This window comes from Vombatus ursinus, unplaced genomic scaffold (genome assembly GCF_900497805.2).
Source record: "Vombatus ursinus unplaced genomic scaffold, bare-nosed wombat genome assembly UNPS02014830.1, whole genome shotgun sequence".
Lineage (NCBI taxonomy): Eukaryota > Metazoa > Chordata > Mammalia > Diprotodontia > Vombatidae > Vombatus > Vombatus ursinus.
Window position 1 is genome coordinate 44,721,744 of NW_020954608.1, and position 27,674 is coordinate 44,749,417.

Consider the following 27,674-nt stretch of genomic DNA (forward strand, 5'->3'; position numbering starts at 1 on the left):
GAGCAAGACCAAGAAAACAGTGACTATACCTCTCCAAAGATTACAACACCTCAGAAGCATTAAAAATTGCAGACTCCCCAGAACTAGTTCTGAAAACAGCAGTACAAAAAAACCTAAATCTTGAGACAGAGCCTCATCATCTGCCAGTGAATAGAATCCAATTTTAACATGAAGTTCAAAGTCAAGAAGTAGGACAGGGGGAAGCTAGGTGGCACAGTGGATAGAGCACCGACCCTGAAATCAGGAGGACCTGCATTCAAATCCAGCCTCAGACCAAACACTTGACACTTACTAGCTGTGTGACCCTGGGCAAGTCATTTGACCCCAATTGCCTGAAAAAAAAAAAGAAAGAAAGAAAGAAAGAAATAGGACAGAAAAAAATAAACAAACCAAAAAAAAAAAAAAAAGAATTGGACTATAAAAAGCTCCTATGATGACAGAGAAGACCAAAACAAACTCAGAAGAAGACAACAGTGTGAAAAGAGCTACAAAACATGTCTTGCTAAAAGAGGGACACAAAAAAACATTTAAAGAAAATAACACTTCAGAAAACAGAACTGACCTAATAGTAAAGGAGGCACAAAAATTCACTGAAGAAAAGAACTCCTTAAATAAATAGCAGAATTGGTCAAATGGAAAAAGAGGTACAAAATCTCACTGAAGATAATAATTCTCTAAAATTAAAATTGGGCAAGTAGAAACTAATGACTCCATGAGATATCAAGAAACAATATGACAAAGTAAAAAAAATGGAAAAATAAAAGAAAATGTGAAATGTTTCATTGGAAAAAAACAACTGACAAAAATAGATCAAGGAGAAATAATTTAAGAATTACTAGACTACCTGAAAGTCATGATTTTAAAAAAAAGAGCCTACACATTCATATTTAAAGAAATTGTCAAGGAAAACTGCTCTGATATCTTAGATCCACAGGCTAAAATGGAAATTGAAAGAATTCACTGCTCACATCCTGAAAGAGATTCCATAATGAAAACTCTCAGGTATATTATAGCCAAATTCCAGAACTCCCATGTCAAAAGTAAAATACTTCAAGCAGCCAGGAAACAAATCAAATACTATGGAGCCACAATCAGGATAACACAAGATTTAGTAGTTTCCACATTAAAAGAGTGGGAGGCTTAGGATATAATATTCCAGAAAGAAAAGGAGCTAGGATTATAACCAAGAATAAACTACCCAGCAAAATTGAGTATAATTCTTCAGGAGGAAAAATGCATATTGAATGAAATAGAGGACTTTCAAGCATCCCTGCTGAAAATAAAGCTGAATAAATAGACATTCAAACACAAGACTCAAGAGAAGCATAAAAAGGTAAACATAAAAAAGAATCATAAAGAATTCAATAAAGGTAAATTGTTTACATTCCTGCATGGGAAGATGATACATTCAACTCTGAAGAACATTATCATTAATAGGGAAGTGACAAGAAGTTTACATAGAGAGAAGGCAGAGTTGATTATATTAGAATGATCTCCAAAAAAAAAAAAAAAATGAAGGGGAGAAAGAGAATGTACTGGGAGAAGAAAGAAGGGAGAGGTTGAATGGGGCAAATTTTCTCCCATAAAAGGATGCAAAGAAGAATTTTCACAATGGAGGGGTGTGCAATGCTTAAATCTCAATATTATCAGAATTGGTTCAGAGGAAAGAATACATAAACACATTGAGTTAGGTATAGAAATCTATCTTACCTGAAAGAAAAATAAGAGGGAAAAGGGATAATAAATGTGGGAGAGGGTGATAAAAGTGAGAGCAAATTAAAGGAGGCAGTGGTCAGAAGCAAAACAAATTTTTGAGGAGGGACAGGATTAAAAAAGAGCAAGAAAAATAAACAGAAGAAAATAGGATGGAAGGAAATACATAGCAATCATAACTGCAAATGTGAACAGGAATAGAAGTGGACAGCATAATGACTCAGAAACCAGAATCAAACAATACGTTGTTTACAAAAGACACATGAAACAGAAATCCACACATAGAGTTAAAGGGCTGGAGCAGAATCTATTATTCTTAAGCCAAAGTAAAAAAGGCAAGGGTAGCAATCATGATCTTAGACAAATCAAAAGCAAAAAAAAAATAGACCTAATTAAAATTGGTAAGCAGGGACACTAAACTGTGTTAAAAGGTACCATAGACAATGAAGTAACATGCAAAGAATTACCAGAAGTTCCTCGCATAAAGGCTTATTTTGTCAAATATATACTAAGTGTAGAACTGAGTGAAGTTCATAAAAATGAAAGCAAATTCCTTAATTGATAAATGGTCAAAGAATCTGAACAATGTTTCCAGGAAAAGAAATCAAAGTTATCTATAGTCTTAAGAAAAAAATGTTTTAAATCACTGCTAATTAGAGAATACACATTAAAACAACTCAAAAGTACCACCTTAGACTTATCAGAAATGATAAATGTTGAAGGGGAAAAGGGAAAAATAGTTACACATTAATGAATTGTTGGTGGAGTTGTGAGCTGGTCCAATCATTCTGAAGAACAATTTTGAACTATGCCCAAGGGCTATAAAACTGTGTATGCCCCTTGATCCAGCAGTACCACCAGAGGTCAAAGAAAAAGGAAAAGGGATTGTTTGTACAAAAAAATACAAAAAGCTCTTTTTGTAGTGGCAAAGAATTAGAAATTGAGGGAAAACTCATCAATTGGGGGATGACTGAACAATTTATGGCATATGATTGTGATGGAGTACTATTATGCTTTAAGCAATGATGATAGGAGTAGTTTCAGGGGAAAAACATCTCAAGATCTATACAAACTGATGTAAACTGAAGTGAAAAGAATTGGGAGATCATTGTGCATAGAACAACAATGTTATAATGATGATCAACTATGAAAGACTTAGCTATTCTTATCAATACAATTACCCAAGACAACTCCAAACGATTCATGGTGAAAAAATGCTGTTCACCTCCAGAGAGAGAACTGATGAACTCTGAGTACAAACTGAAGTGTAATCTCACTTTCTTTGCTTTTTAAAAAAATATGGCTAGTATAAAAATGTTTTTCGTGATTTCAAATGTATAATTGATATATTAGTTGCCTTATCACTGGGTGGGGGATGGAGGTAGATAATTTGAAACTCAAAATTTAAAAAAATAATGTTTAAAATAAATAATAATTTTTAAAAATATTTCAAATGACCCTCTTTCTTTCTTCTTTTATTTTTTTTTGCAATCCTATCAGCAACCTTGCTCTTCTTACTACCCTCTGCCCCACCAATAAAACAATTGCAACAAATGTGCATTTCCTCATATTGATTGTGTCTGAAAATATGTATCTCAATCTGCACCTTACAATACTACCTCTCTGTCAAGAGGTGAGTAAATGAGCTTCTTCATCAGAGGGACCATATAAAGGTAATTTTCATCTCTGTGACCCTGGACTTTGTACAAGACAACTATAATCAATGAGATATTTAATATTTTTGTAACCCTTTGACCTATAGACCACTGTTCAGTGAACACTGCAATAGAAATATCACACTACAGAAATGACATAATAGATTCTCCCAGGATCCTTCAATCTGATGATTATGTGTGTATGTGTGTGTATGCATTTGGCATTAATATTTCTAAGAAGAAAAAACCAAGAAGAATTTATTTTTTATTATTTGCAGAGGATGGGTGGTAGGCAGGATCTAGGCCTCTTCCTTTTCCCTGACACTTGTGGGTTGCTGTTGCAGGATGATGGTTATTGGAATTAATGGGCTAGCCAGAAATCATCAGGAGTGGACTAGTATGTTGGTGAGGGTTAACTGCCAGGATTACCTATAGGCTGTGTGATTTTTTTTTTTTCTTGCTGCATACTGCAACTCTCCTAGATGAGGTTGAGGCGGGGGAGGCTACTGGCCCCATCCTACTTCCTGATTCATTTATAAAATGAAGCAACAAAAGGAAAGAAAGGGTTCTGTCCTTCATGGACCTCACAAAAGTGACTTCTGCTTATTCCTTTGTATTCTTATGTATAGCCATGTGTCTGACAAGTATGAATTCCAGTGGCAAAATCTACACCTTTATTGAGATGCAAGATGTAGTCTTTGACTCTCTAAAAGAGGTAGAAGATGCTATGCCTTTCAGAGTGCAAGCTGAAGTGTGAGGGACAGAGAAGGGCTCTTAATTGTATTGCCAAAAACAACAGATCCTTTCATCATACTATAGAAGACTTACCAGAGAAACCCTTCAGGCAAATAAACTCAAAAAGAAAAAGCTTCATACAGGGTTCAGGGCTTTGAGCCATGGAATCTGGAAGACACTTTTGACATCAACCCCAGGTACTGGAGCTGGCTGTTGCTGTTTTAGTCTGAAGTAGTTTGGCTACAATTTACAATGGTCACAAGCTGGGAGTTCTCCCAGTACTTAGTATATACAGCCAGGACACATATTAGTGCAACTAATGAATCCTCTTGAAGTGATCCTTTTGCACTATATATTTCCATTGTGCAGGAACCAATGACTATGTTTTACATAATTATAACTTTAAATAATGAGAATTTGAAAATACAACCACTAATCAAGGCCTAGCTATACGTAGCACAGTTTTTTACATAAGTTACATTGACTCTACAGAATTAATCTCTATCTACTTTCTCATGCAACCTCTTCTCAATAATTGCTGTACATGGGCTCCCCTTGAATTGGGTCATCCTTGGTACTCTTAATTTGTGTTATGCATTAGGAGCCCTCCAATGTTTAATGCATGTGCACTCCATTTATATGGTACCAGTAGGGTGCTCCTCCTTCTAATATTACAAGTGTATGTGTTGGGGGGGTTGAATCAATATTCATCCTATATGTTGAATTTAAAATAACTTATTGGCTAAAAAGAATTAGAGTAGATCAACTTATGACAGAACATATCTGAGGCTTGAAAAATCCTTGTTTCATCTTGAAGGATGAATTCAACATAAAAATGGAAAGGAGGAAGTTAATCAGGGAAGTGGAGAATGCATGAACAAATATATAGATATTTATTCTGGTCTCATTTTAATAAGCACATTTTAAATAATTTTTCTTTTACATATTATGAATTTATTCCCTCAAACATTTGTGTCTATTGTGGGCATTGAACTAGATATAGGATCTTTCTCCTCTTCTGATCTTCTTTAAATGTTTTCTTTATTCCATCACCTAATTCTTTATCAATCAACTCTTTAGCAGTGAGCACCACCAGTTAATACTAATACTTCTCATCACTATATATAGGCAAAAGAGAAAATGATGAAAAAATAAGAAATTTTGAAGAAAAAAGAAAATAGAGAAAGAAAAGAGAAAAGGCAAGGGTAACTAAGAAAAGAACTGTACATATAGGAGATTGGCAGAACATAACCATTATGGCAATGCTTCAAGATCACTTAGTATCTGCTGTGTCATAACAATTGCTCTTAATTTCTATTTATTGTACTCACATACGAATGTATTTATGATCTTATTGATGTAGGCATTCATTCAAATAGTGTAACTCATCCATTGATTCTAAAAAAGATTTTGCAAAGGTAGAGAATTTGGGAGATGGATGTCATGTATGGGGAAGAATTTTTTAGGTCTGTCATCTATCTGAATTGTGTTGAGATGTGAAATTTGCACCTGAATCTGTTTTCCACTGACTTGCTAACCAATTTCCCCAATAACATTTACTAATTATTTTTTCACAACTTTTTATTCTCTATGATGACTTTGACATTTTGATGGATTATGTTCTTTATGATGATGATGCTCCAACAATGAGGATTGCAACCTCTTCATGTTTTCTCATCCTGGATAATTCTTACCAATGTAGTCCTATAAATCTTCCAAAAAGGGTTCATCCAGTATTGAGGTGGAGATGGTCTTCAAGATGTCTTGACATGTGAAAATGCCAATAAAGCATGAGAAACAACCATGTACTATTTTCCTCATCTTCTCATATAACAGTCCATCTTATTTTTGGTCACAAATCTCTCTGATAACCTTTATACCACTTCTGTAAAATCTTTCCTTAGTGATACATTATAAACTTTTCACATCTACCACATGTCTCTTCACTGACATTTGGGTGATCTTTCCCTTTAATTCTTGAGAGATTATAGTATAGGATTCTGTAATTTCCAGTATCATATTAATTTTTTTTTTGTTAAAAAAGAGAGACCTCTCTTTCAAGGAGAAGCTTGGAATCATTAAAAGCATGTCACTACTTCCCAAAAGCAATAAATTGTTCTTATCCTGCTTTAGTGTCCATTCATGGCATCTGGTTGAGGCAGTATGTATATGTATCCATGCATATATACACACAAAAGGGATAGCTCTATGAGTTATTCATCAGATTTCATACCATAATGTGGTTAACAGACATTCTTCATTCTTTCAGTTTTTCCTTCGTAGATAGTTAGGTTGAATTCTTTGAGTAATTGTGGATCTCAGGAGCCTCTGCAGTGTTCCAGAGCTTGATGTAATCAGCACTATATCATTCATAAACAGGAGTTTCTGGATGACTTCACCATTTATAAGGAAACTGTCCAATTTGTATTCTATACTGAACATCAAATGTATGTCTTTCTTGATTATTAATAATAAGGTTGACCAAAATTTTCCTATATTTTATCTTTGAACAAACCTTAATGATTTTGATATGTGCATTGGAGATGCCATTCTACAGGGCAAGCTATAAGTCAGCATCTTCCTTTACCATATAAAATGCTTCTTTATATTCAAGAAAGAATACTCACAATTCAATTGCAAGTCCTCTATACCTTTCAAGTCAAGAGTGTGATAGCAAAGATGTAGTCTGAAATAGAATATTATTTGTGGAAACCTATCATCTTAAATGTCCATCAAAGATGTCCTTGATATATGTATATTATTCTCATAAAATTTTTGGATAGATGAGAAAGTAGATATATAGTTCAATAATCATTGATATTCTCTCATTAGGCTTCTTTTTGGTAAGTAATGTGGTTCTAGATTTTTTCCAAGCTTTTGGTATCTCCCATCTTTTGGTTACCTTGAAAGTTGATCCCTCAATGCCCTCAAAATTGTGCTTTCTCCAGCATGGACCTCTTCTGTGTATACATGGTCTAGTTCAGCTGCTTCTCCCATCTTTGTATTCTTCAACACTATTTCCACTTTCTCATGCAGCACATTGGTGATTGTGATGTTAGATTCCAAATGTGGTGACTCCTCTGTCAGTGATGGCAAAAAAAGTTTGTTATAAAAATCTTCATAAATCTTTTCCATTTTCCATCTATTTGTTGTTGTTTTTCATACTTCATCCTTAAATTCCCTTAGAATGATTTTGCTTAGTTAGTTTTTCTCAACTTTTTTTAAAGTTTGATTGGTACTCTTTAAAAAAAAAAAGTCTATCACTTCCCAGTGATTCATTCTACTATGTTCCCTCTCTACACACCATTAGGTAAAACAGTATATTGGCCACATCTGACAACAACTATCTCATTCCACACTTGTAGCCCTTTTGCTCCTCTAAACAGAGAAAGGCATGCTTCACCATTGAGATATCTGAATTCACCACATTTATCAGAATTTTGATATCTTTCAATTTTGTTTTTCCTTTACATTATTGTGGTAATTATGTAAAATGTCTTCCTGGTTCTACTGCTCTCTGTATTTCTCACAAATCTTTTCAAGTGGTACTGATTTCTTCATATTCATTATTTTCAGGATATGATAATATTCCATTAATCCACATGCCACAATTTGTTCAGTCATTCCCCCGATCTATGGACATCTATCTTTGTTCTATACAAATGTCGCTATTAATATTCCCTATCTTTGACCTCTTTAGTGTCTATGACTAGTCATCATATTACTGGTCTGAAGGGCATGTAGAATTTAGTAACTTTTTAGAATAATTCCAAATTGTTTTTGAAAACATTTGGACCAATTCACAGCTCAACCAAAAAACAAACTTGTGCCTATATTCCCAAAGCCCCTGTAGAATTACTTTTTTTTCTTTTATCACCTTTGCCAAACTAAATACATATATATTTTGAAACTGAGTTACTTCAATACAAAGATGAGAATATATGAACATGGAAAAATTTTAGTTCAGAAAAGTATATCAGGAGTAAGAGATGAGAAGCTAGAGATTTGTAGACTCTGCAGAAACCTCATGTTTATATATCATGAATATTTTCTTTTAAAAAGAAAGAACTGAGGGATGCAGAAAATGGCAAGCATTAAATAACAACAGAAAAGTAAAATTAATTATATTTTAAAGATAGGAAATGATTTATTACTGATGAGGGAAGCATTTCTGAATAAGCTGTCTAGATACATTTATATCATTGACTTATCAGAGCAAAGATCATGTTTGATACAAAGCTAAAAAAATAAAAGCTAGGAATAGATATTCCATGCAATTAAAACAACTCCAGCTTCAGTTATTTAGGCAAATTATTGATACAAAAATGGCATATTGATGGAAGAAAGGACAAAGAAACCAATTTTAATGTGAATTAAATGCCATAACATAGAGGTCAAAAAAGCCTACAAACTGCATTATTCAGCAATTACCATGACTCTTGCCAGCAAGAGAGCTGTGGCAGCAAAGGGAAACAATGACTTAAATTTTAAGTTTTGTATAATTAAAGTTTACAGTAAAAAAAATCTTATAGAGAAAGATGGTAGAATATTATGAATAATGTTACCTCATAAAACAGAAAAAAGTAGTAGAGGATAAAACCATATTAAAAAAGCCTAGCAAAAGACTCGACTAAGCAAAATCATCCTGAGAACATTTAGGTATAAACCTGAAGTAGGACATCAAACAAAAGAAAGATGGAAAGGTTATAAGTTCTTGATGAGCATTTTATCACTTTCAAGGACAGTGGAGCCATCACATTTTGATTTTAATGTCCTACTCTCAGATATGCTTATAGAGAAAGAAAGAAATTACATTATTGAGAGCAAAATATAAGTGATTGGATTAGAGTCTCTGTACATAGAGAAGATTTTCTAAAGTAACAACTGTGAGGATATTTAGAAATTGATTCACAAGGAATTTGAAGGAAGGTAAAAATGCCAAAGGCATTGAAAAAATCTCAGACCTTTTTAATTACCAAAAAAGATGCCTGGGAAAGCTTCAATGCTACAAACCTGCATATTTAGTTTCTCATCTACATTAAGTTTTTCTGATAATAATCTATACATACATCAAAGCTATGCTTTATGAAATTATTATTCCAGAATAAGAAGGCCTTCATAATATGATATTCCACAGTAGGTCTTACCTTTACCATTACACAATTAATTGAAAGATATAGAAAACTACAAAACCCTATTGTAATTATTGTCAACATAAAAAACATTTGATTTGATAGATTAAAATGCTCTTTAATGTTTCTTATAGTATTTTCAAAGAAAACTTCCAAGTCTACAAATTAATTTTTAAATCAGATCATGATTCAGTTTAATATTCAAAGGCTAAAGAAAAGACATCTTGAGAATGTTCATAAAGACATTAAGTCATTTAAATTTTCTAAGCAATTTCTGCTTGTTTTTTAGACACATGCCAATTTCTCTGTTACATTTTAAAAATTCCATGGCAGTCATAGTTAATTTGTACTACTCATAGAAAATATAAAAAGAAAACAAAATTATTTGGAAAACCACAAAATATTGTAATTGTAAAAAAGAGAGCCATAATAATCACTTGAACCATTTAATTTCCTTTAATTCCATAATAATGGAAATTGCAGAATTTATTGATATACTGTCTATTGCATGGAGGTACATACATACTAGATGTACATGCATGTATGTGCATATTCTAATACATACAATAGTAGCAGTGACTAAGGTCAGGTCACTTAATCTCTCAGTGCCCCAGTCAGGTCTGCATCAACACTTTCCACACTAGACTTTCTCTACACAACTGAAATCCCAGGTCCACAACAATAACAAATTGTTATATTATGACAACATAGTGCATTACACATAGTACACAGGCCTGACATAAAATGTTTGTTGAACTGAATTGGACCATATGGTCATAGGGATTCTATGTGACATGTTGTAAAACACTAGAAATGCTAGAAGGTCATCATACTATGTTCTGCCATACAAAATCAAGATTCCTGAAAACTCAGGTTTCAGTTGTATGAGAGAAATTGTCACAGATCAATTTGAGTGGCACCACGTAAACACTTCTTAGATGTAGGGTTATTTTCATTATTTTTATGTCCTATAACATTGAAAGAATCTGCTGTAATCTGTTAAAGGCTGAGTGAGGAGATTTAGGTCTTCTCCATATATATATATATATATATATATATATATATATACACACACATATATATATATATCCATTCTTTAAACAAGCAGTTATTTTATAAGCTTTCATGGCTTTAGGGTACTGTATATTTTGAGGGATGAGTACAAACCCATATCTACAAATGAGGCAACCAGGTGGGAGGACTTAGGGTTAGGAAATTTTAACATAGAATTCTGTCACAGACACTTACTAGGTATATGACCCTGGGCAAGTGACTTAATCTTTCTGTACTTCAATTTCCTCATCTGTAAAATGGAACAATAAAAGCACCTACCTCACAGAGTTTTTGTGAGGATCAAATAAAATAACATCTAAGAGCTTTGCAAATCTTAAAGCACTAATAAATGCTAACTGTTATATTCTTACCTGACTCAGAATTCGGCCACATTTTTTCCCTATCTTTTCCACCAAATCAAAGATTGGGAAATTCCAAGTATTTAGTTTTTCCATTATCGAGTCCAAGTTATCCATGACAAGAGGCTCTGGAGCAAGAATAGGCTTATCTGGCTATAAAGATCAGAGAAGAAAATATTTTATTGGCATATAGTTCTAGTTTTAAAAAGTCTTATACATTATGTCAGTATTTTAAAAATGAAGGTACATTTGTTCAGGTGATGATTCAAAATTGCAAGGTTTTCAACTCTTCATTTAAAATACTAAGGAAACCAAAACTTTAAATTAAGAATCTGAATAACAAGTATTATAATCAGATGAACCCTACGTAGGCAGATACCTTTAAACTTGTTTTACATAATATCTACTGCTAAACCAGGCATACATAAACACATAATAACTAAATGTTCCCTTTATAACATGATGATGCCACTGCATTTTAATCTGAATGTTCAAATTTACATTAATGCTTCCCCATTTGTATGCTTTTCTATTTGTAAAATGGGAATTATGATAGACACCAGCTATTCCTTGGATGTTACCCATATACAAGTGATTAAAAATAGGATTTCTAGATCACAAATTAAAAGAATGATAGACTTCTGCCCTAGGATAGAATGGACTGGTTAAAAAAGGTATTTTACTGGAGTTTTCAGAAAGGGTTTTAAATGAAATGGAAGGGTAAAAAACTGCCAATGTACTTCTGCCATGTTAGGGGACATAGAGATATAGACCATGATTATAATGTAGAAATAAGAAAAGTAGTAGAGAGATCTAAAACTTTACAGGATACAAAAACCAAGAAAGAAACAAGGATTAAAACCCATTGGTTTAGAGATTCAAGTTTATAAAGCCAAGGTGACAAGCACAGTGAACAAAAGTTCCTGATGCACATTGATAAATTTACCTCCTAGGTAATTTTGAGACTTTCTGGTATGGAACTTAGAGGTGAAATATGTCTATGGAGGATATATTTGCTCTCTGATAGAATACAAGTTTCCTGAAGGCAGAGACAGTTTTATTTCAGTCTTTGTATATCCAGTTATCCAGTATGGTACATAGCACAAAGCAGGTGCCTAATAAATGCTAAATACAACAAGCAAAAGAGAGCTTAGAAAAGCATTAGATATTAAAAAGATACACTCCTGTGAAAATGTTCAGGAACCAGATGGATATAGGAAGAAACATACTGACTGGAGAGAATCAGGTTTAGTATCAATGTAGAGAGAAACAAAAGCATCTGAATATTCTACAGACCACCTGAGAAGAATGGAAATATGGATGAGGCATTTCAGAAAAAGCCTGACATTGAAGTATGATATTTGTTTCTCTACCTGACAAAAGTAGAGAGGCTAAAATTTCTTGATTAACCTTAAATATAATTCCATTCTTCAAAAGGTAGTGAAAACAATGAAGGGAAATGTTATTTTGTGTGCTATTCTGACACAGTAATGAAGCTTGTGGGTGAGTGATCACTTTATCTTACATTTCTGGAAGATAGATTTGAAAGCATTTGAAGAAAAGATCAATAGGATCCCAATATCTAATATTCTACAAGAGAAGCCACCCAAGAAGGGATAGGAAACTCAAAGGAACATAGCTCAAAGGGTAGGAACACAAATTAAAAAAACAATTCTGTCATAGGAGGAATGGGGAGTTATCTAAAGAAACTTTCATGGATACACTGGGAATTCATTGAATAACAAAATTTTATTTTTAAATATTTTATTATTTCTCAATTGCATGTAAAAACAATTTTAACATTCTTTTAAAAAAGTGAGTTCCAAATTCTATCCTTCCCTTTCTCCACTCCCTCCTCCCTGAGACAGTAAGCAATTTAATATAGGTTATACATATGCAATCATGCAAAACATATTTCCATATTAGTTATATTGTGAAAGAAACCACAGACAAAAAAACACAAATAAAGTAAAAAATAGTGTGCTTTGATCTGCATTCATACTTCATCAGTTCTTTCTCTAGATGTGGATAGCATTTTCCATCATGAGTCCTTTGGAATTGTCTTGGATCACTGTATTGCTGAGAATAGCTAAGTCATTCACAATTCTTCATCTAACAATATTGCTGTTACTTTGTAAAAAGTTCTCCTGGTTCTGCTCACTTTGCTCTGTATCAGTTCATGTAAAAATCATCCTGCTCATCATTTCACATAGTACAATAGTATCCCATTACAATCATATGCTACAACTTTTCCAGCCCATTTACCAGTTGATGTGCATCCCCTCAATTTCCAATTCTTTGCACCACAAAAAGAGCTGATATAAATATTTTTTCCTAAAAAAATCTGTTTGATATACAGACTTAGTAGTGGTATCTAACATAACATTTTAAAACACATAAAAGATTCAGAGCAGGTAATGATGAATGAATGCAAATAGTATTTGAATAGCAGGGTATTATCCTTCAAAATTACTGTCAGGGACACTAAAGTTTTGAATTAATGGATGACAGTGGAGGATAAAGACAATATAGGGGTTTTTTTCCAAGTTATACTAAAAAAAAAAAGAGAAGTATCAATGCGATATGACCACTGTTCTCAGCAGATTTACCAATGACAACCAATTAATAGTTCTACATTTTCACTAATTTTTATTTTGTTTCTATTTTCTCTTCAAAAGAGAAACAATCTTTGGACTAGAAATTATAGGAAAAATGGTCATTAGAGAGTCAAAATTTAAAATACGCCAGGAGATAGTGAAAGAAAGCCTCATTGTCCTTGGTGAGTTTTTGCTTTAAGGCCCAAATGAACTACATTCAAGAGTCTTGAAAGCATTGGCAGATGTGGTTGCTAAGCCAATATTGGTACTCTTTGAAAGACCAGAGAGAATGGCATAGGTACTACAGGATCTAAGAAGAATAACCTAGGTTTTAAAAGAAGTGAAAAAGTGTTGAGTCTACAAATACTCTTCTCCTCAACTATTTCCTCTTACTGTACAGTTATAATATGTTCTGATGATAAAATCTTTTTTTACTTGTCCCTTTGCTAATTTTCATCCTAATACTCTCTATCACATTTCAACAGTTTTGGTTCTTAGATTTTCTCATGAATATATTTTCTCCATATACAATAACACCACAGCCCCTTCTACCTATCTCACTTGTTTTTAATAAAGTGTAACCTATCCAGAGGTATATTCCAGTTATTAACCTCATCCCACCAAATATCAATGGTATCTATTATGTAAGGTTAGATTTGCATTAGTGTCTAGTTTCATTTGTTCACTGCCTACATTTTGGGTATTTATATACATGTATTTTTTTTTTACATTGGGTTTCACTATTGGCTACTTTCTTGAATTTCTCCTGTAGGCTTCTGAATGTCTCAAAAGCAGTTGTTCCTACATTACAGTTTCTTCCAATGGTATCTAGGTTGGTGGATACTTAGGCAATTTTCTCCTTTATCATCCTTTTCAGTTTAAAAAAAAATTATTGTTAAATTGGTAAGATACTAGGCATATGAACTCTTACCAGCTTGGATAGGCACATTCCATCCCTGGCCAGGGCTATCCCTATATTTAAAGTGTGGTCCGACAAAAGCAATTACATAATCATTTTAAAAGTACAAAAATTGATTTGACTTGCCAAACAAAGTGAATATCTTTTTAATTTGACATTTAAATGTAATTAAGTAGAGAGATGACAGGGAAAAAATGATCAATCATTCAACAACAAATATTACAGAATGTTAGACCCGGAGGAGACCTTAGAGATCACTTAGTCTTCTACTTCACCTTCCCTTCATCTCATTTAAATATTGAATGGAAACAGAGAAAAATTAAAGAATCTAGGTCGTCCAGCTAGGTATTGACTGAGCTGGGACTAAAACTATTGTCTCCTGATTGTCCATTGATCTACTCTCTCTGCTATACCACACTGACTTAAGTACGATATTCTTTATTTTGTTTAACTGTAACTCCAATAAGAAAAAAAATTAACACTAGAATTTTAGATACACTTATGATATATAATAACAAATAGATAATAGAATGATAATTCACTTAAAAGAAAATGACAATATAAACATAGCTTGTTGTAGCCATGAAAGCAAACATTGTCCAAATGTCTAATGTTGATCAAAAATCAAGACTGTTCTAATGAAAAGAAGCACAAGACCTAAAGAAATTTTGTATTTTACCTGTCCCCCCAATTCTTCTTGTTTAATTTAAAATTATTTATTGAGACATGTTAATCAACTGTTGTTTGAGCTGGGAATCATTTCAACCACTCCAGAAAATAACTGGGTATCATAACCAGAAAAGCCACTAAATTGTAAATACCCAGAGATATTATTACTAGGTACATACCTCTAAAAGGGTAAAAGACAAGGCGCTACATATACAAAAATATTATTTTCAGCACTTTTTATTTTAAACAAAGAACTAGAAACAAAGTGTGTCTATCAATTGAGAAATATCTGAACTGTTGGATAAGAATCTAATAGGATATTACTGTACTCTGAGAAATAATAAAATTAAAAAGATGTGGGATGATGAAGAATTTGTATGAAGTGATTCAGAGTGCATTAGGCAGAACTGAGAGGATAATGTACATAATGACTATATTAATGTGAAGGAAAACAACACCAGAATTCTGATCATTGCATTGCCTAATCATGACTTCAGTGAATTGTTGGTGGAGCATACTTACTCCAAAAATCCAGGTGTGGGCACAGGCATACATTGTCAAACATGGCATATGTATTGATTTGTTTTGCTTGGTTGTAATTCTTTGTTTCAAGAGAGGGCTCTAGGGGGGTAGGGGTCACTAGGAAGTGTTAGCAAGATTTTTTTTACAGGCAATTTGGGTTAAGTGACATGCCCAGGGTCACACAGCTAGTAAGCTAGTAGAGGCCAAATTTTAATTCAGATCCTCTGGAGTCCAGGGCCAGTGCTCTAAATACTGTGTCACCTACCTGCCACAACCCCAAGATTTTTTAAAAGAACTGGAAAACATTTAAAAATACATATTTATTGAGTGGATTTTCCCAAAAGTATTTGTACTTTTAAAAAGATGGAAGTAAAGGTTACTCAGAGCATTTGTTAGAGATAGACGTTTCTGTTCTTAACCAACTGATAGGAAAATCTTTCATCTCTCAGACAAAATTGTTAAAGTCCAATATAATTTTATAGGAAGAATGATTTTTTAAAAAAGTATTTTCAAGTCTGCCCTAAATTGTGTACTGCATCTTAATTTCTAAATTAGAATTAGAAAGCAAAATGAAGAAATACAAATGAACAAATGATGTGATATGAAGCTACCATAAATACGATGGTTTCAGGGGTACATGAGCTGTGTTGAGATTCTTTCCTCAATGAATCTTTAGAGCACTCTTGTTCATCTTCATTCTGGACAATATCACTGCTGTCACTGTTATTATTGGTTTCATAGTCAGAAGTCACTTGAGCTGTGTCATCTGCAACAAGGAGAGAACTGCCTATTTTAATAACAATGAAATACTGGGTCTCATTTGATGTATATTTTCTCTCAAGGTTAAACAGCAACTCTAAATGCCAAGATAATGTTCTCTTAATTTGTTCATGCATAAACATCAGAAGAAAAAACCAGGGATTAGGACCTTAGAAAACAGGACAGTCAAAAACTTCCCCATTATCTGTATCCTCAACAAATATATTCAAACACTATAAAGATTAGGTGATTTGCTTATGTCAGTTTCCAATTTTTAAAATGACTAAATTTTTATAACTTTAAATTTCCCTCTGTTTTTCTTACTGTGTTCTTATTGACTCATACTCACAACAGTGGCTTTTCCAGACCTCTTACATAATTCATTCATTCAAAAAGCATTTAATACCTCTTATGTGCCAGGTATAGGAGATACAAAGAAAAAAAACAAACTATTTCTGCCGTCAAGGAGCTTGTGTTCAACTGAAAGGGTACAAAAGTAAACAGAAAATTAAATAACAAATAAGCACAAAGCAAATACAAAGTAATGTGGAGGGGGGTGGACTAACAATGGAGGTGAGAAAGAAATGAATAGAATCAGTATAGCTTCTTTTAAAAGGTCATCCTTGAGGTTAGCCTTGCAGAAAGCTAGGGATACTAAGAGGGAAACATGAGGAGAGAGTGCATTCCAGACATTGGGGTCATGCCTGTGTAAAGACAGAAAAAAGATGGAATGCAAAGTGTGATGTTTAAAAAAATGTTCCAAGAGACATAATTTCTAAGTAATTTAATCATTTTATTAATGAGGCCAGCATGTTTATTAATAAAAGGCTGATCATTTATCCATCTCTTTTAGACTAAAGACCCCTAATGGCAGTGGGATCATAGTTTACATGTCCTTTGAAGAGTAGGTGTTCCTGAGGGTGGCAAAAACAAAACAAAACAAAATAAAACTCTGACTGGTTAACAACCAATGAGAGAATTAATATTACAATGAGAGGGTGGGCTTTATTACAATGAGGGTCTTGTGGTACATGACTTGAATCTTCCAAGTCTTGGTCAGATAAACTTATCAATTTTCATATCATCTGTCTGACAAAAGGGTGCATCAACACTTCCTAAACCTATTTAAACAAACACAATGAGTAGTAATGTACTCATTAGCCCAAACTTAGAATTTCTTTTACTATCTAATTAGATTTTGCCCTGGATAAATCTTTCAAAAAGATTTTCCACACTGGTTGATTACTAGGTGAGGATATAGAAAAGGGGAAGAATCTTAGTTCTGATTGAATAATTAGTTATTAATACCAGAGAGAAATAATCATTTCTCACACAAGTTCAAGGACCAGTGAACAGACTAGTTTGACAAAAATATAGAGTCCAATCATGAAAGAGTAACACCTGGGGGAAAAAAAAAGGCTGGACTAAGATTTAGAAAGGCTTTCAATGCTAAGCAGAAGACTTTGTAGTTTATCCTCTGATAAGGTAAGGAAAGATAGAGGTCATAAAATTACTACCTGCATGGACAGTATATTTTCCTTGTATTTGGCAAAAAAGAAAAAAAGGAAAAAAAGAGAAAAAGCAAAGTCTTTTCTCATTACTCTATGCTTTTGTATCACTTTTCTATTGCTTTTGTGGCTTCTGTAGCTGTCCTCAATACTTGGAATGTACTGCCTTCTCTCCTCTACCTTTTAGAATCCTTAATTTTGTTTTAGATTGGGCATAGGCTCTATCCTACACATGAAATTCTTGCCCATCCCCCCATTTCTACCTGCTAGGGTCCTCCTTCCCAAAATTATCTTGTATTTATTTTATATTTACTCTGTATATACTCCAATTGGGACATGCTTCCTGACATGAGAGAATACAGGTTTCTTGGGGCAGAGACTGTTCTTTTTAACCCCAACACCTACCACTGTGTTCAGCACATAGTAGATATTTAATAAATACTTATTCAAACAAACAAAAACTAACCAAGTATAGAACAAGGAAACATCATGGCCAGAGGGAGAGTGATTAAAATGATCTATGTAGCAACAGGAGTAAAATAGGAATAACCAAGATATCTTTCTAAGAGAATGGGGATCAGCTTTCATAACCTACTCACAATGCAAGCACGTGCGTGCGCACACACACACACACACACACACACACTCACACAGAGAGAGAGAGAGTTTATTCTTTAATTTAAAAGCTTGCTCTAGTTTAAGTAGCCTATACAAATTAAAATATCTAACTATGATATTTAAAGGCCCAATTTTGTTCTTACCAAATGACTAGAAAACTTTCTTCAGACAAAATATTTATCAATAAAAGCAACTTTAAGAAAGAATTACAATCCATAAAAGAAAAATATTGAAACAAAGCAACTTATTTCTTTTCTTGAACATAACTATGTCATCTAAAAACCTGCCCACAGTTTCTACAAAAGAAAAAGTGAAAAAAAAATCTTTCTATTGAATTTCCACTAACATCTATTGGGATCATTAAAATCCTACAAAGGCATAACTTCATCTTGGATTCTTTGCAGCCTAGCTATTCAATATTATATGAAAAGCTGAGAAAACATAAAATAGATGTTTTACAACATACTAAGGAACTGAAAAAATGAAATAACATGGCAGTTGTCAATGCCTAATTTATAACAAACATTATTCTAAGTTTTCTTGTTGTTAATCTAAAATAATAAATAATAGGACTTGAATACAACAAACTGAAAAGATCTTTCCCAATTACTCATATGTCTTATAGATAAGATAGAAAAAATGGATGACCATGAAAAAAATGTAAAAAGAATATCCTAAATATTTGGAGGAAATATACTGAAAAGGTCTGAAAAGACTTCCATCAATCTTGGAAGTGAAATGAGAGTTAAAAGTAGATGGGTATTGTGGTCAGAAATAGTGCTTTTGAAAAAAAAAGTTCTCTCTTCCAGTTTCAGGATGTATGATAAAAGATGCCAAACACCCAGCCCACAATACTCCTAAATTCTATCAGAACAAGATTAAAATATAATTGGGAAATATTTAACAAAACAAATAAAAATGCAATAAAACATAGGTAATGCCAATATCTGGGGTTTTTTTCAGTTATATGCACTAAACAAATGGAGATTTAGGAAGGCAAACATTCTGATTCTACATAAATGTTGCCACCAATTGACAAATGATAGGCACAGCAGATATTTCTCTCTTTTTTCCCCCCAATGTTTTCTTCCCTTTTCATCCTGGGTGCTAGAGCAATAATTAAAAAAAAGTTCACAGATACTAGAGACAATAAATTAAGCTCTCAGTCAAATATATAATGTGCAAAGCATCCTGAATTGCCACTCTAGGTGGCCAAATAGCATCCTCATATAAACCTTAATACCCTTAAGATCTTTTTGATGGAAGAAGAATATTTGTTCCTGGACATTTATAGCACCAATATGTAGAATTACCTAGGCCACATCACAAAGGTCCTTTGCGACATTGTCTAGCTATGTAAGCCTAGCTCAGTATTTGTTTGGCCATGTAAGCCTAGCTCAGTTCCTAGTACATAATAAGCAATCAATCAATGTCTATTAATTGGTAGTTAAGAATCATTAAGGATCCTTCTTGGATGCTTGCTTACATTGAAAATTTTCAGGAAGCAATAAGGTAAGATAGGTAGCTCTCAACATACTTGATTTTGAGATCAAATTGTAGTTCCATAATAAACTTTTTTAAAAAAAAATATAAAAGAATTACCTGTTCTATTTGGTGAATGTGTAGCTGCATTGCCACTTCCCAATGCCCCATCAGCAGAGTTCCCTTGATTATATGGTCTGCCACAGCTGAGAAACATTGAATGAAGCAGGCTATAAGTATGCATTTTTAACATGTTTCAAATAACACTTCCATATTCCCTTTATCTGTGCACTTAAAATTCTTATGTATTTAAAAATTTTAAGACACTGACCACATACAAATTTCATTAAAATGTCTTTTGCAGTTTTTTGTTTGATAAAGTACCAAGTTTTAGTTGCTAAAATAGCAACAGAACTCCAAAAGTTAAAGTTTTAGTAAATCTTTATTTTTACTAATTAGTGAAATTTATTAATTTTACTAATAAATCATGGGATTTTCTCCTCAACAGTAAATCAGTTTAAATACTACTGTGAGTTTCCTTTTAGGTACTTTAAATATCAGAATATGAAGCTCAGCAGTATACAAATAGTTAATTTTTTTGTTTCTGTCCACAAAATGCTTTTTAAAAAATCCTTCCAAATAGGGAGTAGTACTATAAACTTCACAAATACCACAAGTTTTCCACGGTCATTATAGCTTGTCCTCTCAAATGTGTGCTCCAAAGAAGATAAGTAAGACTTATTTATGCCTTTTGTGTGTTATCTAATCAAGTGAAGTCAAGAAAGATTTAGTAAGTACCTACTATATTTCAAGCACTGGGGGATGTAAAGAAATGCAAAAACAGTTATTCCTAGAAGCCCACAATCTAGTGGACAAGACAATATGCAAATTATACACAAACAACTGTATATTTGCATATACAAACAATATCATTATACATAGATTATTAACTTGTGTTGATTTTTTGATGTGTAGTTGTATTTTCCATTTATATTTCTGTAGTTGATTTCTTAGTTTTGCTTATTTCACTCTGCATCGGTTCATATGCATGTTTCTCTGTATTCATCACACATTACTTCTTTTTTTTTCTTTTTCTTTCTTTCTTTTTTTTTAGGCAATTGGGGTTAAATGACTTGCCCAGGGTCACACAGCTATAAGTGTCAAGTGTTTGGTCTGAGGTCAGATTTAAACTCAGGTTCTCCTGACTTCAGGGCTAGTGCTCTATCCACTGCACCACCTAGTTGCCCCCACACATTACTTCTTACATCAGAGTAATATTCCATTACACACGTATGCCAAAATTTGTTTAATCATTCTGTAACTGATGGGTATTTAAATTGTTTCCAATTCTTTCATATGACAAAAAGCACTGCTATAAATATTTTGTGCATATGGGGCCTTTCTTCTTATCAATAGTTTATGTGAAACCTCTGGCTCAAAGAGTATGAACATTTTATTCACTTTATTTGCATAATTGAAAAATTATTTTCCAAAATAGTTTTACCTACTCCCAGCTCCACCAACAATAAATTAGTGTGCTTGTAATTCCAGAACCCATCCAGCATTGATTGTTGCCTTTTTTTCCCCCAATTTACACAGTGTGAGGAGAAAACTCAGGGTTATTTTGATTTGCAATTCTCGTATAACTATAGTGATTTTGGAACATTTTTTCATGTGGTTTTTAATACTTTGCAATTCTGTTTTGTTAGCATATAACTGTGCATAACTTATTCTGATTAGTCTTTATACTTCTCTTTTTTTTTAATTTCACCTTGTTTATTTGTTTTTTATTGATCTGATTTTCTGCTCTCCTCTTTTTAAAATCAGGTTAGCTAAGGGCTTGTGAATTTTATTTTTTTCCAAAAAAGAGCTTTTAGTTTTATTTATAATTTTCTATGCTTTTTTCTCCAACATGTCTATGTCCCCTTAAATTTTTAACATTTCCTTATTTAAATTTGTCTATTTGTTGGCTAATTTTAAAAATGAATATTCAGTTCATTAATCCTCTCTTCTATTTTGGTAGTGTATGATTATAAGGAATATAATTTTTCTCCCTGAAGATTCCTTTAGCTGCATCCCAGAAATTCTGGTATGTTGTTTAAGCAATATAATTTTGTTTTACATAGTCATTTTTTTCTCTGATGTGTTCTTTGGCCTAGTCATTATTTATTATTTCATTGTTAAGTCTCCATTTGCGTCTGTATCTTTTGTTTGTGGTTCTTAAACCAATCACTATTTTTATTGTGTTATGTCTGTAAAGGTTCTGTTAACTATTTCTGCCTTTTTACATTTGTTTGCAATATCCCTGTTGCCTAGTATATGGTCAATTTTTGTAAAATTTTCTTGTGATATTGAGGACTATGTATGCTCTTTTATAATCCCATTTGAAAAATGTCATAAGTCTTTTTAACCTAGTTTCTCTAGCAATTTGTTCAGTTCTACAACTTCCCTTTTGTTTATCTTTCTGTTAGACTTATCCAAAATTGATAGAAGGATATTGAAGTATCCTGGAACTATTGTATTACTGTATATGTCTTCTTGAAGCTCAAATAATGTTTCCTTTATGACTTTGGATGCTAAGGCATTTGGATCATATGTTTATTATACATATTGCTTTCTTGTCTGTGTTTTTTTTTTTTTTGAGCATAGTGTAATTTCCTACTTTGTCCCTTCTTATTTTTTGAATAATTGTTTTTGCTTTGCCAGAAAACATGATTGCAACTCTTTCTTTTTTTTTGGATTAACTTCATGCATAGTATTTTTCTTCATCCTTTCAACTTCATTTTGTGTATATATTTGTTTTAAATGCATTTCATGCAAGCAACAGATTATAGGGTTTTGTTTTCTCATTCAATATGTGGCTTTTTTCCCATTTTATTGGATTGTTTGATGCTTTCACATTTATAGTTATGATGGCTAGCCCTATATTTTCTTCCATTTGTCTCTAAGACCAGGGTATGTTTTCCCTACTCTTTTGTGAACACAGTACTATGGTTCTTCAGTTAATTTATCTTAACCTTTTTACCTTAATCTTAATCTTTAAGGTGGCACTATTCCCATTGACTCTCTTTCACTTGTCTCTGATCCCATTTTTTCATTTCTTACCCTTTCCTTTTAGAGTTTGCCATTTATTTTTTTCTCCTGTTTATTTATACTTGTTGTATAGTTTCATATATATACACACATATATGTATATATGTATATATATATATATACATAATTAGTTAAAAGTGTTTTCTCCCCACTCCTTTTTTTCCTTCTCAATTTCCCCTTTCCCCTGCCTTCAACTAGTCCTGTTCATCAATTTTTTTTATTTCATTTTTGCTCCTCTTTGTAAAAATGATTTTTCTAACTCTCTCCATTATCTAGTATTCCTTCCTGTCTACTCTAGACCCTCATTCTCTGATTCATGACCCCTCTATAATTATTCGGTCTTTATTCTTAGTTTTTCTCATGTATTAAAAATTCCAAGGTATCCTTTCTAAGTTCTTCTCAGTAGGGAAGGTAGTTTTTACAGTTGTCTTTTAAAGTTTGTCCCATGTATTCCCCCTTTCCCTCCCCACAACATCCCTGATTATGTAGACTACAACTGATCAATATTGCTACTGGTTACTCTTTTCCCCCATTTACCTCAAAATCTCCTACCTGGGTCCATGCTCTCCCACTCCCTCATATGCCAATTGCCCCCAGGAGTTCCAACTTCCTTCTGCCCCAAGGTAGGATGAGTAGACTTTTAAAGCTCCAAATCCTCCATATCACACCCAAAACATGTCTCCATCTCTTTTCACAGACCATCTCTCCTCATCCATAGGCACATTCATCAGTAGAACTCCTTCTTCCCATTACCAAAGCCAGGCCTCCTTAATCCCTCCCACACCCTTTCCCTTTCCTCCTCACCCACTATCCTGAAGGCTCTTCTTCTGAGACTGCAGAGGTTACCTTCACTTCATTGATAGCCCTTCATTTGATTCTTGCACATCACACTCTTCTCTGTCCCCCTAGTTTCCCTCCCCCACTTTCATGTGCTATTCCATGTTGTAATGTAAGTACGAAAACAGTAATTAATTCACATGTAGGCTGGGTTTCAACATTCCAGGCCTGCCTCTTTGCAGTTATGTCGCTGGACTTCTGCTTTAACCTCTTTCTCTCCTTGTGTGTATTTAGAAAGAAGTCTCTCTGCTGTTTACTCTATTGCTTTTCCTGACCTTGGCTGCTGCTTTTATTTATTCTTCCTGCATTTCTGCTGTTTGAGGTGTTTGAAAAGCAAATGATCTTGTCATTTCTATTTTCTTTCTAAAAATGTTTCAAACACCTTTGTTGGTGAATGTTCTTGTTTTTTTTTAAATTTAACATTAAGCTCAGATTTTCAGAGTAGGTCACTCTGAGCTGCATTCTGAGTTCCACTGCTCTTTGGAACACATTCTTCCATATTCCTTTCTATGTTTTCTGGTTGGTACAGAATGTCTTGCATTATTATAATTTCCTTTCCTGTGGATTTTAAGGTCTTTCTTCTGATTGTTTGAAGAACTGATTATTTCTGAATTGATTGATGAATTTGATTATGATGTATCTTGGAGTTAGCAGTCTTGGGCTTTTTTTTCTAGAGATGATCTAATAATTCTTTCAATTGGTAATTCAGTTTTTATGTTCTGAAGTTCTGGACAGTTCTCCATTTTTTTTTGCATTTTGGTGTTAAGGTTTTTTTTTTTAACAGTTGTGTTCTTCTGGGAGACCTATGATACTTAGGTTGTATCTATATAACCTGTCTTCAAGATCAGTATGTTTTGCTTAAATAGTGAGCATATTTTATTTTGATATTACTGATTTTTGCTTTTCTTTTTCTAGATTATCCTTCACTTCTCTACATCTGCATTCCTAATCTACTGTTCTTTCTTATGTTTTCTGTTTTTCTATTCTGCCCATTATTTCTGCTATGCAGGCCATATATTCTTCTCTCATAATTCTCATTTCTCTTTCAAACTACTCAGGAACAATGTGTTGTGGTTCCATGTTCTCCTCACATACCATAGAATCCTCTGTCTTGTTGACTGCTGACTCATTTCCCTTTGTTTTACAGTACTTATTCACAGATGCCTGAACTTGTTTCCTAAATCTAGAGGCCACATTTACTTATGTTGTTGTTGTTTTCCCTATTGATTTATCTACTTATGTTCAACTCTTCAAGTTTTCTTCTTCCTGAGATCATTGGTGATTTCAGTCTATTTCTGACTCGATGATTCCCTTCCCTCTGATGATGGTGATTTTCTTGGGGGTTAGATATCAAAGGCCTCAACATCATCTCAAGGTGGTCAATTCATAATTCACCAGCTTAGGCTTCTGTCCCAAGTGACTTATAGGTGGATAGAACTGGCCCCAGACAGATTCCAAGTTGATTTTCCTCAGATCATGTCATATGTTTCTTCTTGGGATTCTATTAATATCTCATGTTCATCACAGTTGGGTTTTGCTTAAATATTGTATTACTACAGTCTTTCATTATCCATCCAAATATCACAGTATCACTAAATTAAGGGGACTTTACAAGAGAAGGTGTTCTCTCCCCACTCTAATTCTCCCACCCAAAAATGAGAACTGAGTTGTTGGTTTGATTTTTATTGCATTAATTATATGACTTAAATTGAGGTTGTATACACCAAAAGGAAATGCATTTTCCAATGGAGGAGTATCCAATCTGGGGGGACTAATAGTAAATAATATTTTTTCAAACTCCAGAAGCAAATAGAAAAAATATCATTTAAGGCAGGAATTAGGCACTTAAAATTCAATATTTATATGTAATTTTGAAGCATCAAAGAAAGGTTGTTGATGGAGATAAAATTATTAGGTGATTTATCTTCATACCAGATATAATTGACTAAGAGAACTTGGTAGTAGTTTTTACTTTTATACTTAAATTTAAAAATAAGGATATTTTAGTAATTATTTATGCTTTAAATTGCCAGAAAGCAACTTATTGCAGAGACTCCTATATACCTATATATATATATATATATATATACACACACACACAGACATATATACACACACATACATATATGTACATAGGTTTGTATATACATATATATGTATCTATGTACACATATATTTATGTATGTATATGTATATATTTATACATATTTCCCCCACTGTCCCACCTGGGCAATAAGGGTTCTCAAACAAACTCTATCAAGTCAGCAGGTAAAATTACAGCAATTTGTGTGTTTCTAGGGCTCCAACCATCCTCATTAATGACTGTTCCTGAACAAAGTCCTAAATCTGGAATCAACTAAAGTATGAACAGATAAAATATATACTACTAAACTCAAAAACATTTGTGAATAGGTTGGTAGTTAAATAACTTGATTTTTATCAATATTTTTTAAAAACTTGATATTTTATACTTTAGTATAATTACTAAAAAAAAAGCATGATCATTTTATACTTATTTTGCTGAATGTCCCTCTGTGTCATATTTGAGGACACTTGTCTGCCCAAATTAACTGGGTTTTAGGCAGTATGACACTTCCAGAATAATTCATGCTTGTTTTGGGATTTATCTATTGCAGATAGAAAAAGAATGAATGGTAGAATAATTTGCATTTTTCCTCTCTAACTAAACATGATGATGCATTTGCATTTTTCCAAAATATGTGAAAAAGAAATGAGGTCAAGTAAAGATTTTAAAATAGATAAAATATTAATTTATGTTGCAAAGCTTCTGGGAAAAAAGAAGAAAATAAAATATACTAACAAGTCAAAAAATACTTCATTGTGAGGCCTAGTATCAGTAGGGAAATCTGAGGTCAAGATACAAGGACAGTTATTGCTATTAGAACATGCATACAGTGAGTCAACTCTGAAATGATCACTGATGTCATAGACTTTATGGTTTGCTTAACTCTTTAAATAGTGGTTGGATAATAAAAAGTAAATGAGATAATAAATGCAAAGTGTTATGTAAACTTTAAAAGATCATAAAAAAACAGCTATTATTGCTATTTCCTGTGCCTAGAGTACAGAAAAATTAAGCAATTTGCTCAGGGTTGCAAAGCCAGGACTCAAACCCACCCACATCTTTTTTAAAAAAATGTCTTTTATATTAAACATTTATTAATTTATTTATTTTTAGTTTTCAACATTCACTTCAACAAGATTTTGAGTTCCAAATTTTCTCCCCATCATACCCCTCCCCCATCCCAAAATGGTGTGCATTCTGAATACCCCTTCCCCTAATCTGCCCTCCCTTCTATCACCTCCCCCCTTCTCTTATTCCCCTCCTTTTCTATTTCTCTGTAGGGAAGGATAGATTTCTATATCCCATTGCTGTATATCTTATTTCTCAATTGCATGTGAAAACAATTTTTAACATTTGTTTTTAAAACTTTGAGTTTCAAATTTTTTCCCTTCCTCCCTACCTACCAACCCTCATTGAGAAGGCAAGCAACTCAATATATGTTATACATGTGGAGTCATGCAAAACACTTCCATCATATTCATAACTATATTTGCCTTCACCCTATCTCACCCCCATTTATTCTATTTTCTCTTTTAACCCTGTCCCTCCTCAGAAGTGTTTGCTTCTGATTAACTCCCTTTTGTCATCCCCCTCTCTCTTATCTCCTTCCCCCTTATTTCCCTGTAGGTTAAGGTAGATTTCCATACCCAATTGAGGGTGTTTGTTATTCCCTTCTTAAGGCAAATCCAATGAGAAGAAGATTCACTCATTCCCTCTTACCCTCTCCCACTTCCCCATCCACTGTAAAAGCTTTTTCTTGTCTGTTTTATGTGAGATAATCTACCCCATTCTACCTCTCCCTTTCTTCTTTTCCCAGTGTAATCCTCTCTTACCCCTCAATTTTATTTTTAGATATCACCCCTTCATCTTCTCACTCTGTGCCCTCTATCTATCTATCTATCTATCTATCTATCTATCTATCTATCTATCTATCTATC

At 33.1% G+C, this 27,674-nt stretch overlaps 1 protein-coding gene across 1 annotated transcript in view; it reads right to left on the bottom strand.

Moving 5' to 3' along the window:
• PDE3A (phosphodiesterase 3A) overlaps window positions 1-27,674 on the bottom strand; it is a 373,613-nt gene that overhangs the window by 40,895 nt on the left and 305,044 nt on the right. The window contains exons 7-9 of the mRNA XM_027838672.1: window positions 19,842-19,927; window positions 15,966-16,120; window positions 10,660-10,800 (exon numbers count right to left, since the gene is read on the bottom strand). Coding sequence (XP_027694473.1) covers window positions 10,660-10,800; window positions 15,966-16,120; window positions 19,842-19,927 — 382 coding nt within the window. The remainder of the gene's footprint in view (window positions 1-10,659; window positions 10,801-15,965; window positions 16,121-19,841; window positions 19,928-27,674) is intronic.